The sequence below is a fragment of the Ctenocephalides felis genome, unplaced genomic scaffold, assembly GCF_003426905.1.
Source record: "Ctenocephalides felis isolate EL2017-DRISC unplaced genomic scaffold, ASM342690v1 CF-g0.4_SCAFFOLD_03570, whole genome shotgun sequence".
NCBI classification, from domain to species: domain Eukaryota; kingdom Metazoa; phylum Arthropoda; class Insecta; order Siphonaptera; family Pulicidae; genus Ctenocephalides; species Ctenocephalides felis.
The window spans coordinates 17,436,542-17,452,927 of NW_020539724.1; the positions used below are offsets into that span (position 1 = coordinate 17,436,542).

At 25.1% G+C, this 16,386-nt stretch overlaps 1 protein-coding gene across 1 annotated transcript in view; it reads left to right on the forward strand.

Moving 5' to 3' along the window:
* LOC113383498 overlaps positions 1 to 12,617 on the forward strand; it is a 17,516-nt gene extending 4,899 nt beyond the window's left edge. Inside the window, exons 2-7 of the mRNA XM_026621761.1 lie at positions 1,631 to 1,723; positions 7,651 to 7,715; positions 8,860 to 8,942; positions 11,505 to 11,638; positions 11,702 to 11,851; positions 12,415 to 12,617. Coding sequence (XP_026477546.1) covers positions 1,631 to 1,723; positions 7,651 to 7,715; positions 8,860 to 8,942; positions 11,505 to 11,638; positions 11,702 to 11,851; positions 12,415 to 12,617 — 728 coding nt within the window. The remainder of the gene's footprint in view (positions 1 to 1,630; positions 1,724 to 7,650; positions 7,716 to 8,859; positions 8,943 to 11,504; positions 11,639 to 11,701; positions 11,852 to 12,414) is intronic.
* Positions 12,618 to 16,386: the final 3,769 nt, after the last annotated feature.

The following is a 16,386-nucleotide window of genomic DNA, read 5'->3' on the forward strand; positions in this document are numbered from 1 at the left end:
AAAATTTATGTAAAATTAGCAGAGTGAAATCTTATTTTAATTTCACAAGTTATGATACAAAACACAAGTTCTGTACAAACTTCTGTTTACATCAAAAAATTTTTGAATTTTGGATCAAATTTGGATAGTGATTTGAGGTTCAACAAAAAAATAATTAGATAATTTAAAATTTGTGCTTTCAAACAGTTAAAATGTGTAAAATAAACATTATATTATTTTATGTTGTGTTCAGTTTTGTGAATGCTGAGAATTTGAAATATTTAACAGAACAACGTAAGTGAAAACTATTCAATTATTTAATGATAATAAAATTTAATTAAGATATAATTTAGTACATTAATAAAAGGTGAACCACTGGGTTTTCCTTTTAAAAATCTATGGTATTTGTCAAATTAATTATTCAATGTGTTTCTATTTAAACAGATTGTAATTTATAACAAAATAAAATTTAAAAAAAAAATTAATGATAATATTATGATACGATTTAAATATAATATTCTTCTGTTGTGGTATTATGCAACAAATGGAAAAGTTGAAATTATAAAATTCAAGCATAAACAAAAAAAATATTTAAAATTCAGATCTTCTAATCAAACTACTTTCACTTCAACACACTTATTGGCATAGGAAATTATATTATATTATATTTGTTATATATGGAAATATTTTAAGTGTCTATTTATTTATTAATGATGTAATAATTAAATAACACATGTATAATATACATACATTATATATACATTGTATATACATATATACATATTTATACGATTATGTTAATTATTTTTTACACATATAAAATGTTTCGGATAATTTTAACTTTTGTCATCTTAAATTTGATAATAACCTAAATATGACAATTATAATCATAATAATTAACTTTATAGATTTTATTCATCCCAATGGCCACGTCATAATTATTGATAAATCAAAACATATTGTTTTCTATCGAGTTTTTTTATGTTCCAATAATTTATCAAGTTGAAAAGTCATATATTAGTAAATATAAGCAATTAATTGACCAATATTAGAAAATTCAATCAATATTAAGATAATTACTTAATACTTAATTGCCAATTCAATTGAAATAAAATTTCACAACAGTATTTCTCGTTTAAATATCCAATTATACCAAAATTTAATTAACATATAATTTTGTACATTAATAAAAGGTGAACCACTAGGTTTTTCTTTTAAAATTCTATGTTATTTGTCAAACTAATTACTCAATGTCTTTCTATTTAGACAGATTGTAATTTATAAAATAAAAAAAAAATTTTAAATTATTAGTTTCTGGGCTTTTGATATGACATTAACAATAAGGTATATTATAATTTTATTTATATACAATATATATTTTTTATTTACAACTGCTTCTATTATTATTATAATTATAAAATAATAAATAAATGAATATATAAGTAAAACAAACCATTATTATTGAAGATAAAGTTGCTAGAAATATAATACATAAATTACATCGAGTAATAAACTGCTTCAATATTAAAGGGATGCCCCTAACCTTTTCATAAATATTAAATTATTTTTTTTATTAATTTGTTTTTGTGTGCACATACATTATACATTGTACAAAATTTTCTGGTTTTTATAAAATTTTATTTTCTTTCAGCTGATTTTATGAAGAGTTGCACCTTGAAAGCACCTGACTTCAAAAAGTGTAATCTCGAATCTATACAAGGGCTGTTCAGCAAACTTGCTACAGGTATGTAATTTGCATTTAGTAAAAGTTATTAAATTAAATTCTCTGATTCAAATCACCGTTTAAGACAACCTGATATCAAGCAGTAGTGATATCCATTTGCACATGAATAAATAGATCATGATGTAAATATATAAAGAAAAATAATAGTTTACATTTATTTTTTTTTCCTTTGTTATAAATGTGGCTGCCTATCAAGTTCTTTGTTTCTTGTTTGTAGTTTTTGTATTATTTTAAAGTTTTTGTTAGTTTAAATAATACAAATAAGAATCTAACTGTAGTTCGAAACGTTTAAATATTTCATTAAATCAGTTAATAATCACAGCTTCGTTCATTTATTTTTAATAAATGGATATATAATTTCAAAAATAAATTTAAATATTTATGTTCATTTACATTTAATTTAAGTATATCCAATTTAATTATTATTTCTTTTCATTACCAAAATCCGTTAAAAGCTCGTCTAGTAAAATTAAAGAATAAATTAAATTAAAATGAAATAATTAATGGATTATTTTCTGCTTTCGGTTTTTCACTATATTTATTTTTAACCACCTGAAAAATTCTGACATACATATATTTAAAATCCGTTATTTGAGTCATCACAGGATCTAAAAATACTATTGCCATCTACTTGTTCCCAATAGCCAAATGAAAATGGTGAAAATACTAAATTCAGATTTCGAAGGTATATAAAAATATAAAGTATGTATATTTTTCTTATCTATTTCTAAATATATTGTTTGTAATTGTACAATTTAGTACGAATTCAAGAAAACAACTGATCTGGTCCAAATATTTAAAAAAAAAACGGTACTACAAATTAGTTACTTTTATCAACGTATCAGATCGTATTATTTGATCGTTATATATTGTTATATAACAACATAATCCAATCGTTATATATTGTTACTTAATAACAGAATTTGTTTATATTATTATATTATACTTACTTTTGTATACTTTTTTGTATACATTTATTTTAAGATAAACGATAAGGCTTATTTGGTTTTCGAAAATTAACATTTTTCAATACATTTATATTTTATTTCTACGCGTTGTACCTTGTTTGAAGATTTTATATTATATTTTAAAATTTAATTGGCTGTTGATAATTAGATATAATTATTACGATATATTTATTAGTATTAAATAGTCGTTTGTTATATAAGTGCAAATTTATAACATTATTTATTAAATATAAAATTGTTTAAACAAACAGACAGACAAACTTTAAAACCCACACTTTAAAAAAAAATATTGTATATGCATTAATTGTTACTATAATATATCGATATAAATCTATTAGTCTGCTATCAAAAAAAAAAGTTATTCAATTCACATAATTTCATATATAAAATTCTCACAAGCCAAATGTATAAATGTATAAATGTTTAAGTCTACAACTAACGTTTAAATTGAAAATTAGATCAAACACACATTTCTATAAAATTGATCTGATTAACGGATTGATATCTGCAAATATTAAAATATTAATAAATGGTGGATAATTATATGTATCGATTACCTTTATATTATATGTAAGCAAAAATGCATAAAGTAAAAGAAATAATATATTATTTTTAAATCGAGTATCTCGGCATCGCAGTCATTTAATTCTTTAAATTTATTCAATTAGATTGCACATAACATTCTCAATATAAATGTTTTACTAGAAGTATACAACTAAAGTTAAAATTGAAAAATAGATCGTTCGCACAATTCTATAAAATTGTTCTGATTTACAGATTGATATCCGTCAATATTAAAATATTGATAAATGATGGTTAATTATATGTATCGATTACTTGTATATAATATGTAAATGAGCTAAAATACATGAAGAGAAAGAAATAATTATAATTATTTTTAAATCGAGTTTCTCGGTATCGACAGCCATTTTGATCAGTGTGCCGTGAAGTCACCCGAAGTATTAGGGCATCATGCGTTTTTCGAGCGATTCGCCGGTAGATATATTGTCATTGCACGATAAATATCAAATTTTTAGTAAAATAGAAAGTTGAATTAAAAAACATTATGTGCAAAAGCTAAAGCATTAAATATAGATACTAAGTTAATACAAAAACTAAGTAAATGAAATCAAAATTATGATTTAAAAATTTTCAAAAACAATAATTACTAAACGAATGTACATTTTTGGCATTATAATAAATAAATACTTTTAATGTCAAACAATGACATGTCCTCTTTGCATTTTTTTCTATTTATTTCTTTAATATTACTATATTTTTATAATCACAACAATCCTAAAAAATCGCTTAACAAATTTCAGAAATATTTATCAAAATCTTAATAATCGTTTAGGACATCATAACAGAAGAATTTTATATATTCAAAATTTGTATAAAAGTGTACATATTTTATGTACATTCAAAATTAATATAATTTATTTATGTTTACACTGTTGAATTAAATCAGGTTCGAAACGTTTGTAACTCTTATATTTTTTAATAAACTTACAGAAAAAAAAATAGTTTTGATCATCTAGCTATCGATATGCATAGAATAATAATAATTTAAAATTAAAATTCATACTTGTTTTTATTTAATTGTGATAATTTTTAGCGTTAATATCACTTTTAGTAATATTTTTAATAACATTTATTTGTATAAATTTGTATACATTTTATGAACAAATTTAAAGAATTTTTTATACTGTTAATGATATAAATCAGTGTCGAAACGTTTGCAACTCTTAATAATTTAATAAAATATAGAAAAAATGGTTTTAAATATGATATGTAATTAATATAATAATAGTATTTTAAATTAAACTTCATAACTGCATGAATGTTTTTATTTAATTGTGATAATTTTTAGCATTTATATCACTTCTCATAATATTTTTAATAACATTTATTAATATTTAATTTTTGCTTATTATTTTTTTCTTCTGATGAACGCAAATACTGGTAATTTATTAATTATCCATTAAACCTTTCATTTGCGCCATTGCATTTTCTTTTATTAGATTAACAGTGACATTATATTCATTAATGTTACTAAATATTAATTGAAAGTTGTACGAGAAATACATTAAAATTATTAAATTGTAATACACTTTAATTTAAAAACATACAGCACTCTAAAAAATATATTATTTATAATAAAAATATGCTTTTTGTGATATTCAATGTGGTCATCTTGATTTTGAAGGCAGGTTATTCCAGTACCAAAATTTTGTTTCAAATTTATATCAAAATTAAAAACTGAATGCAAACAATTAACACACTTTCGGCGGTACGGGTACTGGTACTCGATTTAAGGATTGTCATTCAACTGCGGGTGCGGGTATTTTCGGGTACTCGGTCGGACACGCTAGATGCGAAGAGCGAACGAAATTTCTTACTATGAGGGGTTGCAACGCTAGTTTTATATTTATTATAAAACTATAATATAATTATAATTTATTCTTTAAAATTATTTTCGATACGTAAATACGTATATATTACATAAATATATAGTATTTTATTAAAGACAATATGTTTTATGTCAGCATTTTTGGTAAACATACTATTTTTTTAATACTATATTAAATATCTTTGTATTTATTGCGTTTCGATAATTCATATAATTTAATTTTCTAATACAAAATGTTAAAAATAAGCTATTACATTTTTACAAATAATCGAACGTAGCTTATAAAACCATATTATTATTTATGTAATTAACTATTAGGTTTGTCACTAATTTATACACCATAAAAATTAATTAGTTTTACCACATAAAAACTTAATATTATTATCTTATTTACCACTGCGTATGAGTTTAGGCAGTAAGTATTGTACGTAAAAGACTTTGCTTTCATGCCATGCTTACGCATTCGCACCGTTCTAAAAAACCCCGCTACGGGTGTAAGTTAGCCCGAAATCCTATCCGCCGAAAGTGTGTTAATATACAACTACAACAAAAATTACTATAAACAAAAATAAACTATATAGCTTACAATCAGAATTGTTAAGGCGATCAGATATTTGATGACCTCATAAAATTTCTAACAATAAGTCAATTATTATTTAATTTCAATTTGCTGGAAATTTTTAATTTAAATAATTAAATTTGGACAAGAAAAAATATATCAAAACCTTTGAATTAAATATTCTAAACTTGAATAAAACTAAGACTAATAAAATACGTATAATTATTATTTTATTTTATTTATTTGTAATTTGAAAACTATATTCATCCATCGCTACGTAGTTTGCAGGTAAAATTTATTAATACGAGTAATATCTATTGTTAATTGGATCCTTCGTTTTCATTATTATGAATAATTCATACACTACATCTATCATTTATAATTATTATAAATGATAGATGTAGTGTATACGAGAACAGTAATGAATTTCATATAAGAATGTCTCACAAGCTAGATGTTCGACTTTTTCAAATTATACTTATATCTCTTATAAAAATCTTATTTCACTTACTTCTTACTTTTTTCTTGCATACATTGTCTGAAGATAATAAAACATCTAGGGCTCTTGACCAAGGTAAGGTAGTTATCCAAAACCGATGCGCCGAATTTACAGGAATGTTTGCACCAGATACTCACTCGCGAAACCATGGTAAAAAATAATACTAAAACCAACATATAATTTAGGAGATATATAAAACATATAAAAAAACTCCACTAACCCGACGGCATTTAGCCTAATATTCATATGTGACACCTGATTTGCCAACAATAGCTCCATTCCCTAGGCGTCTAGGAAAGAAAGTGAACTTGATGACTAAGAGGATGTTCTAATATTTCTTAAGTTGTCTTCATGTCAACAATGGTATGAAGTACGAGGTTTTAACAGTCAATAACCGACCAAAACGAATTGTTGTCAAACCCAATTAGATATTTATTTCATGTTTACCATATTATTTATTAAATAATCTAGAAAACAGTGGCGTAACTATAGGATGGCAAAATGCCACAGACCTCCGACTCAAGAAGGCTCCTGCCCAAAAAGCTGTTCAGAAATATTTTTAATTTTATGCTGATTGGCGCCGATTTCATTACATAGATTTTTGAAAAAATCGATTCTGTTAGCATTGATTTTAATCCAGATCGATAATTTTTCTTCTTTGTGACTTACTTCACAGAGATCAATTATTTTACAAGTACTCTCACCTAACAGAAGAAGCCCATGGCCGGTTGTGGCAGTTATAATGGACGTATATAACATGTAATTGAGTTTGTTAAAAATATCGAAATTTATTACAAACATGATAATTTTTACTGTTAAAGCCCTATAAAATATTTAGATGTTAATGCCTCAGCTTTGAAATTATTGTTATGATATCATATAAACATGGGTGAAGTAAAATACCCTAGGGTAATACACTCAAGCTTCTGTAAATGTATTGTACATGTAATGTACATTGTAATGTCTGTCAAAAAAAATTATTGTTTGATGAGTGGGAGGATAATCAATTTAATTATATAAATTTTGATTTTTTTTTGTTCCAGACGAAAACAGTTTTATATTCTTATGATACTATATGCATACGTAACATTTTTATCATGTACAATATTCGTATTTGATATGCATTTTATATAAACAGTCTATGCACTTTATTCGAAGCAGTGCATGATGCCCTGATGTAAGGCTGGACCTATAGGGAACATTTTGTATTTATAGTTATATAAATTGATAGAATTTAGAATATATGTACATATGTGCATCTGTACAATATATAATATATATATATATATATATATATATATATATATTTATATATATATATATATATTTATATTCAATAGATAAGTCCTGGATTTTTTCAATATATTGATTGTTTCTTTTCCGAACAGTAAATCCAATTTACAGGATTTACTGTTCGGAAAAGAAACAATCAATCTATATTTATATATATATATATATATATATATATATATTTATAATGTATTTCTTCAGGGATTGCTGAGATTGATGTTCCTGCTGCAGACCCTTTGCATATTGATAAGTTACGTATTTTGCAGGTATACATATTTATTAATATTAAATTTTATAATATCACTTAGATTTGTTTTAAATTGTTGCAAAATTTCATATGCATCAAGTCATTTCCTTATCTATGCAGATAGTATTGATTTAATAATGTGAAATTATAGTCATATGTATATAAATCCAATAAATATTTGTAATGATTATAATATACGATTAAAAAAAGTTTTATAAATGTTTTTTTTTATAAAACATGGTTTAAAATGATTAAAAACCTTGGACTATAGCCAGTTTGACTACTCTTGTATTGAATAAGACACAAATTGTTTACAAAAGCCTGTATATTCAAATTTAATCTCATTATCTCATTATTTAATATTAAACAATTCTTATTATACAACTAATTAAATCTTAATTAGTTGATTAAATCTTTTTAAAAAAAATCATCAATATGACCCTTAGTAAAGTGTTTGTTCATCGTATGTGGTTTTTGTATATTTTAAATCAATTTGTACAGATTTTTCCTGAAAAAGAGTCAAATTGGTACTTGAAACGTATAGAAGATTGTTTGAAAAAATGTTCAAATTTCACTCAGATTTTTTTTATAATAACATAACAAAAAGTTTTTATTCAATTATCCAACCAATTACTAATTGAAAAAAAATCTCATGATAAATTACATATACATATTATATTTATAAATCAATAACGATGTTATTATATTTTTTAAAAATTATTTTCATTTCACGAATATATTTGTTATACATTTCAATCATGTATTGTTTATGCATATTGTGTTTTTTTAATTATATGTATTTCACAATAAAGATGAGTCAAATAATGATACAGAATAACTGCAGGATGTATTAAGAAAATTATCATAGTTTTTTCTTTTACTATTTGGGTGATGGCCCTTTTTACCTTGAAGCTAAAACTACCTGTTCTATAAGCTTTCTAACATTCATCTTAACCCAGAAAAATTTTAATATCTTCATCTAGATATATTTTTCTCAAGAAAGCAACCCAGTGGTCATCCACTCTTGGTTTTGTGTTAGTTATATATTTTAGACAGGTATATGTCTATAATACTTTTGGCGGAATTGAATGTATGTTTGACAAAAAAACATTTTGTCGTATGATATTATATTATCTACACTTATTATAAACACAATATTTCAGGGACAAGGACCAGTCAGCGTTAATGCAAGTTTGGAAAATGTGGTCATAACTGGATTTTCTAAAACCAAAATTGTTGAAAATAGGTAATTACATATAATAATAACAAATAAAGAGTTTTCGATCAAATTTTCCTATGTGAAAACTATATTCTCATTAAATTTTTCATTTTCATTTATTTTTTTAAATATTCACTATTCGTCTTTGTAATAATTTAATATATAATAGAAAAATTGGAATTAATGTAAAATATATAATCATTTCAAAACTAATGCCTCGACGACGGTGTCAATTATAATTAGAATTAGTTTTTTTTTTGAAATTCCTAACAACTTTGTTTCTAGGTTAATATCATGGTTTTATATTGTTTTTACGTTTTTATATATAGTCAGCCTGTTATATTTCTGTCTATGCCAAACTATATCCTGATCAACCAATTGGCAATTGTAACTTTATTAACTTTTCTATATAACGTAATGTGATTTTTGAAATCTGCTTACAATAACGCGATTTTTATTGAGAAAATATCAAACGTTCTCTTTTTTTGTAACATTTACTGTATATTTTAATCACTTCTTATTGTTTTTAATATCAGGCATGTAGGACACAATACCTACGGGTAAAAAAGCTAAATGAAAAAATTTGGTACTATGTTATGTACCTATATATATTTGAATAAAATATATAATTTATTATTGTTATTATTTCTGACTGTACCTAAGTACAGTCAGAACCTCATTGCTAGATAGATGATAAATGAACAAAATAGAATTCAAGACTAATTGTTTTTACTGCAAATTTAAATAAAAACAAATGTATATCTTACTTTTTTAAACATAATAAATTAAATTATATAGCATGACAAGCAAATATTCATATATTATTTACATTACATCTGTTCTCAAATTTATAACATCTTTATTAAGTAGCAATGCAGAAATATAGAGTATGCGAAATATATACGTCTTCTCCATATGAAAACACCGGAACGTATTATATATATAAATATAATTTATATTTATAATAAGAAATGTTGAAATAATTATATATACACTGCCAGGCAAACAGACACTATTCGAACTGATTTTGTCGCTACATAAACGCATCGAAATTTTCCCACTAGCTCAGATAAAAACAAACATATGGAGTAAGAGTATGCGTTATATGTATGTTACAAACTATACTGATATATTTATATATATGTAGTTGCAAGACTATACAATTTTTTTTATTATTTCATTTTTAATTTTATTTATACTTGTCACTAGTACGTAACACTAAAACTGCCAGTAATTTTGAACTAATTAGTGAAGTAAATCAACATATTACAGAAATGAAAACTAAATCAAATGAATATTAGCACATATCACATATAAATGAGAATGAATTTAACTAATAAAATTTTAAAAAGCAGAAATAATATATGAATGATTGATTATTATTTTTCTTAATATTTTACTTATTTATTTATTTTAATTATTTTATTAACTTCTCGTAATAAGTTATAGTAATCGTTCAAAAAACGAAACTGAAATTGTTGGCATACCTTAAAAAAATTATGTTTGTGTATGTATGTGTAAATACAATTTTTCGTCCACGTTTTCGGGAACCGATTCGAATAATTAAAAAAAAATCGATTTCTATTGATAGGGAGACGTGCTGATTAGTTTTTGGCAAAGACAGGTCAAGCCGTTTCGGAGATACGAATCAAAAATTTCAGTATATGGAAACTCGGTTTTCGTGAGAACCAAAACGATTCAAAAAATAATCATTTCATTAAATTTTACAAAGGCACCTCCAGCCATTTCGGACATTTTAAGCAAAAAGTGAAAAAAAAATAGCATTAAGAAAACGGATCATCTAATTAAAAAAAAACACTTTGTGTTGATATTGTGAAGAAATGATTAGTTTCTGGGAAAGGCAATATTTTTTACCATTTTTTTAATTTTTTTTTTCAATTCCTATTTTTTTAAATATCTAAAATTATTTAGATTTCAATTTTAATTTAGGCTAAAAACATTTGAAATGTCTCGAATATTTCATTACGGTTCGAGAAGTTCCAGCAATTTGCACGATGCCATACACCTAGTGATAATTTTATTATTTTCCTAATTTTCTCTGGCACCATCTATATTGTATAATACATTTTGACTTTTTAAATCTGAATAAAAACTAGTGGTGTATGGCATCGTGCTTTATGGCAAATTGCTGGAACTTCCCGTACGGTAACGAAATGTTCCAGGAATATTAAATGTTTTCAAATAGATCATTATAAAAACTGTAACGTTGTCTAATATTTATAAGAATTATATAAACTGAATTACAAATTACAAAAAAATTAAAAAAAAAATGAAGTGAACATTTTTTTCCTAACGCAATTATTTTGTCAACACAAGCACTAAGCTGAAAGTTTTTTAAATCACTCAAATCGGATGCTTATTTCTCTCAAAAATTGCCATTTTTTGTACATTTTGCTCTGTATCTTCTAAATGGCTGGACCTGCCGTTGCCAAAAACTAATCACTTCTCGCAATCATTACAAATTGAATGTAATGTTATCTACGTTTACCCTACGGGAAGTTAAGAAAAATTTCATTATAATAATATAAGATGATGTATTAAAATAATTTTTCTGCGTTATCTTTTCAGAGTGAATCTGAAGAATTTTCACTTTTACACTTTAATGAAAATCCCCAAGTTGCGAATTGAAGGTACATATGACCTAAAGGGCCGAATTCTGTTGGTGCCGCTCATTGGCAATGGAAAATGCTGGTTTGAACCAAGTTAGTAATAAAATAGATCGAAGACAACTGGTACAGTTTTGAAATTTAATAAAATATTTTTAGCCGATCTTGATATTGAAATGCGAAACGAAGTAAATATCTACAAAAGGGACAATTACCACTTTTTCAACGTGACTGCATCTAAAGTACGTTTCAATGTAGGAGGTTTGACTTTGAATTTGAACAATTTATTTGATGGACTCAAAGCATTAGGTATGGAATCAACTTTTATAAAATTTTCTAATATATGCAAAATTTTAATGTGAGTGAAGACTTAAAATCAATATCAACCAGTAGTCCAGTCATTATAGTAAGTTCACCTCGGAATTTGAGATACCCAGCTATAAGTCTGTAAATACTTGTATATTGGCATCCTAAAGTTGTCTCAAAACCCTACATATGGTATTGACACCCTACCATATGTAGGTTTTGAGACAACTTTAGGGTGTCAATATACAAGTATTCACAATCTTACAGCTGGGTATCTCAAATTCAGAGATTCTTACCTAATTTAAGCTTAAATGACTGGTACTACAGTAAAAATTGTTATTGCCTTTTGTTATAGTTATGCAAATTTTAGTTTTGTACCACCAGTTACTTTCTAAACAGTAGAAAACTAACTAACTAACACCAGTATCATTAATTTCTAAATTCTCTTATCTAAAAATAATCAATTAACTATTTTCCTAATATTCCAAGTTCCCATGTTTTCTACTTTTACTCTTTTATTTTAATATATTTTTGTATATATTATGTATCAATTTTCATTATTTTAGAACAAAGTACCAACGCCTATTTGAACGCCAATTGGCGTCCAGTATCGGAGAGTTTGCGTCCAATTTTGTCACAAGCTATTGAAGACATATTGGTAGTGCTAGCAAGACAAGTTTTCCACGGAGTACCGGCAGAATTTTTCTTTGATGACTTTGAAGATTATTTGACACCAAATTTATTGGTCAGTCAGTATAAGGAACGATAAGGAATTACAGCAAATGATATAATTGACTGTAATGAATTATTAAATACTTTGACAATAATTATTAAGGTAACAAGTTTATGGAGATTAATTTAAATGTTGAAGTAAATTTCTGTAACTTCCGACCTTTTATAAAGTTCGTTGAGATCAATTTTACAAAAAATATATTTAATAATAATAAGTTATCATTCATTTCAATTATTATTAATATCATTGTCTTTCAATGCTTGTAGTTAAAAATTTTCATTGACCTATTGTCCCATATTATAAAATTTAAAAAAAAATCGAACATTTAAATCTAGAAACTGTTTGCATTTATTTATATGGATTGGCTTTGGTCAATGTAGAGCCCAAATTTTTAGAAATATTTAAGCTTTTGTAAGTCCATTGATGGAGTCAAGGTTTTATAGAAAATTTGAACCTTTAATCTGTATAGGTAAAATAATATTCGACTATTAAATTAAGTACAAATTATAATAAATGTAAAATAATGTATATAAATAAATATAAAAAATGTGATTATTCAACGTTAATAGAAATATTTGCAAACTTATAGAAGTTTATTGGTTTAATGCATTTTATATCAAACATGAATTGTATAATGAAATGTTTAATAATTTCGGTTGCTAAATTATATCTTGTAGTTATGATAAAGATTTATACTTTAACTAGTTGAATAAATTTTTTTTTTAATTGTTAGACTATAGATATAATTGACAAAATATAGAAAACGTCATATTTTGAAAACAGTAATTCTTCAAAATTACTTCACTTAAAATTTAAGTTTTTATTCTTAAGTTTATTGGATAATACTTATTTTTATCTAATTAAAATAAATCTAGTTTTTAAGTAGATGTAACAGTTCAAAATATTACAATATCATATAATTAATTGTTTTATTAAAGTTATCAATATAATTTTTAACTAATGTGATCAGTTCAATCAACAATACAAGATTTTAAATAAACAATCTGAGAGCAAATAGAATTATTTTTAACTAATGTCATAATGTGTAATGCAGTCAAAATCACAAAATATCACGTGGGGGAGGGAGGGGTATATTGAGATATCACGTGTATTTATTTTTTAACTAATTTTTTAAAAAAAGTTAAAATATTTTCAAAAAAATTCAAAATTTGTACAGTTTTTTCACGTAACTAAAAATACACGTGATGTTAGGTAGGAGGAGGGGCGGTATCACCATGGATCACCAAGATGGAAGGGGAGGTCCAAAAATCCTTAAGAACTCGTTCACGTGATTATGCACCCCCATTGTGTATTTAAATAATCCAAACCAAAATAGTTAAAGAAGTATTAGTACATTTTGAAAATGGCCCCTTTGCTATTTTGAGAAGTGCTTCGAGACACCTTATGACATTAATAAACAATTTCATTTGTCGGCGCCAAATTTAACAGAATAAGCTATTATATATTTAGAATGTTAGTTTTTTTTATATATTAAAATTACTCTATTGCACAAAAGGCATATGCGTATGCCAAAGTTTCACAAAATGCATTTCTTCTAAATTAAAATAAAATATATGTGGTATGGGATTCTCCTATACCTCGAATAAGAAACATTAAAAAATTGTCATTTAGAATAATTTTTCATTATATAAATATAAATATAAATATAAGATGATTAAAAAAAAGTTTATATTATAAATAATATTTTAAATTATATAACAACATTTATGTATATTCCTCATATACAAAATTTATGTATAGAGTCATATATTTTTTATAAATGTTGAAGTAGGTCATGGATTTAAACATGTTGGGAAACACTGGTGTACCGTAATGTGTGTCATTGATTTCAATTAATCTTATATATCAATGTCATTGATGTTGACATCACGGAAAGAATATCAAACTGCAAAGCAAGTTGGTTTGCCGCGAACGAAAGGCAAAAACGTGCATGCGTTCCTGATAGCCAAGATTTCGTTGGAAGTCAACGAGAATAGTTGAAATACTTGCACGTCCACGTCGGCTAAATAAACTTGGACTATTTATATTTATTTACACTTTATGATTTACAGATGTGTAATCATACGACGTTATGATTTAGTGATGTAATAATGATTCGATTAATAAACAAACTACTAATTAACCTATCACATGGTACTATTAACATCTCATCCAATATTTGTCATGTAAATAACTGTTTTCTATAAGTAGTGATGTTCATAGTTATTTTTTACAAGTTTTTATGATAAATTTGATTTGTGTTTCGAAAGTTATTGGGTTTGAATTTTTTTAAGGACTATGATTATAAACCAGTGATTCCCAAAGTGGTCCATATGGACCCTCAAGAGCCCATGACAACTTTCAAAGGGTCCACACATCAGCAAAAAAAAAATTTAGACATCCACGGTAGTGGATCACAACTCCACAACACAGCATGTTAATATATATTTTTATTATTTTATAGTCAATTGATTAACGTATAAACTTGTATTTGAATCTATACTTTAATAAAGTTTAATACTAAACGTTAGTACAAATAGAAATTTATAAAAAAAACGATATCGGTTAAATAGGAGTCCACGGCACAAACAAGTTTGGGAACCCCTGTTCTAAACGATTCTGGTATATGACTACTGCAATCATTAGAAAATTTAATACTCATTTGGCAAAGTACTAAATTATTTAATAATTGCAGTAGTACTCTAAGGGGCCAATTCTGCAGTAACTCTGTCGATAACACAGCGTTGTTGTGGCAACGCTATGTTATGCTTGTTTCTTAGTAGTAAAAACTGTAAAAATGTCTACTTAATTGCTGTACGATCAGGCGTTTTACACATAAAACTTTACAATAAATTGTTATAAAGTTTTATGTTTAATTGTATATTATAAAGTATATATAAACGTATATTATAAATGCGCATCACAAAGATGCAGTTATCATAGCATTTATGAAGAAAAAAACGAGCAATTTTTAAAAAATGTATGTTGAATCATATTTTCAATATCGCAAATGAACTGATATATCGACAAATATTAATAAAAATATTGAGTAATATTTTTTTGAGAATTTTGAAAATTTTGAATCCGCTGGACCTGCCTTCTCCAAAAACTAATCATGCTATTTGAATCATTCTGATCAGATGCTTCATTCTTTCAAAACTGCTATTTTTTGCACATTTTGCTACGTATCTCCAAAATGACTAAGTCTGCCTTCGCAAAAAAGTAATCGGCACGTCTCGCAGTCAATACGAATCGAATATTTTTTGAATCAATCTAATCGGATGCACCGTTCTCGTAAAAACTGTACCCATTTTCTGTACTTTTTGCCCTGTTAGATATTTCTTGTTATTATTATTTTTTTTATTTTTGCTAGTTTTAACAATCAATATAATCTATAAGTTAAAAGTGATGGACCCTGTTAGATATGAGAAACTTTTAATTTTCGATTTTTGGACAATTACTATTACAACTTAAGAAAAGTTAAATATGCATTAGATTTTATATTTTAGCATCAATCTGAACAATGTGTTCTATCAGATGTGAGATTATATATTAAATATATTTTAATAGTGTTGTGAGAATATATATTGCATCCATTTTTGTAATTTTAATTTTATTCTGCAATCTATATATAATTACATTTAGCAAAAAATGCTGACAAGTTTGATTGTTTACAAATTAGTATAGATACCCCCAGTGGCGTATCTACTAGAACTAATAAAATAAGAAAAAACTAAAGACAAAAGGGAAAAAAACAATAAAATGTAGTAAAATGGATGTATTATAGTTAATTAAACTATATAAG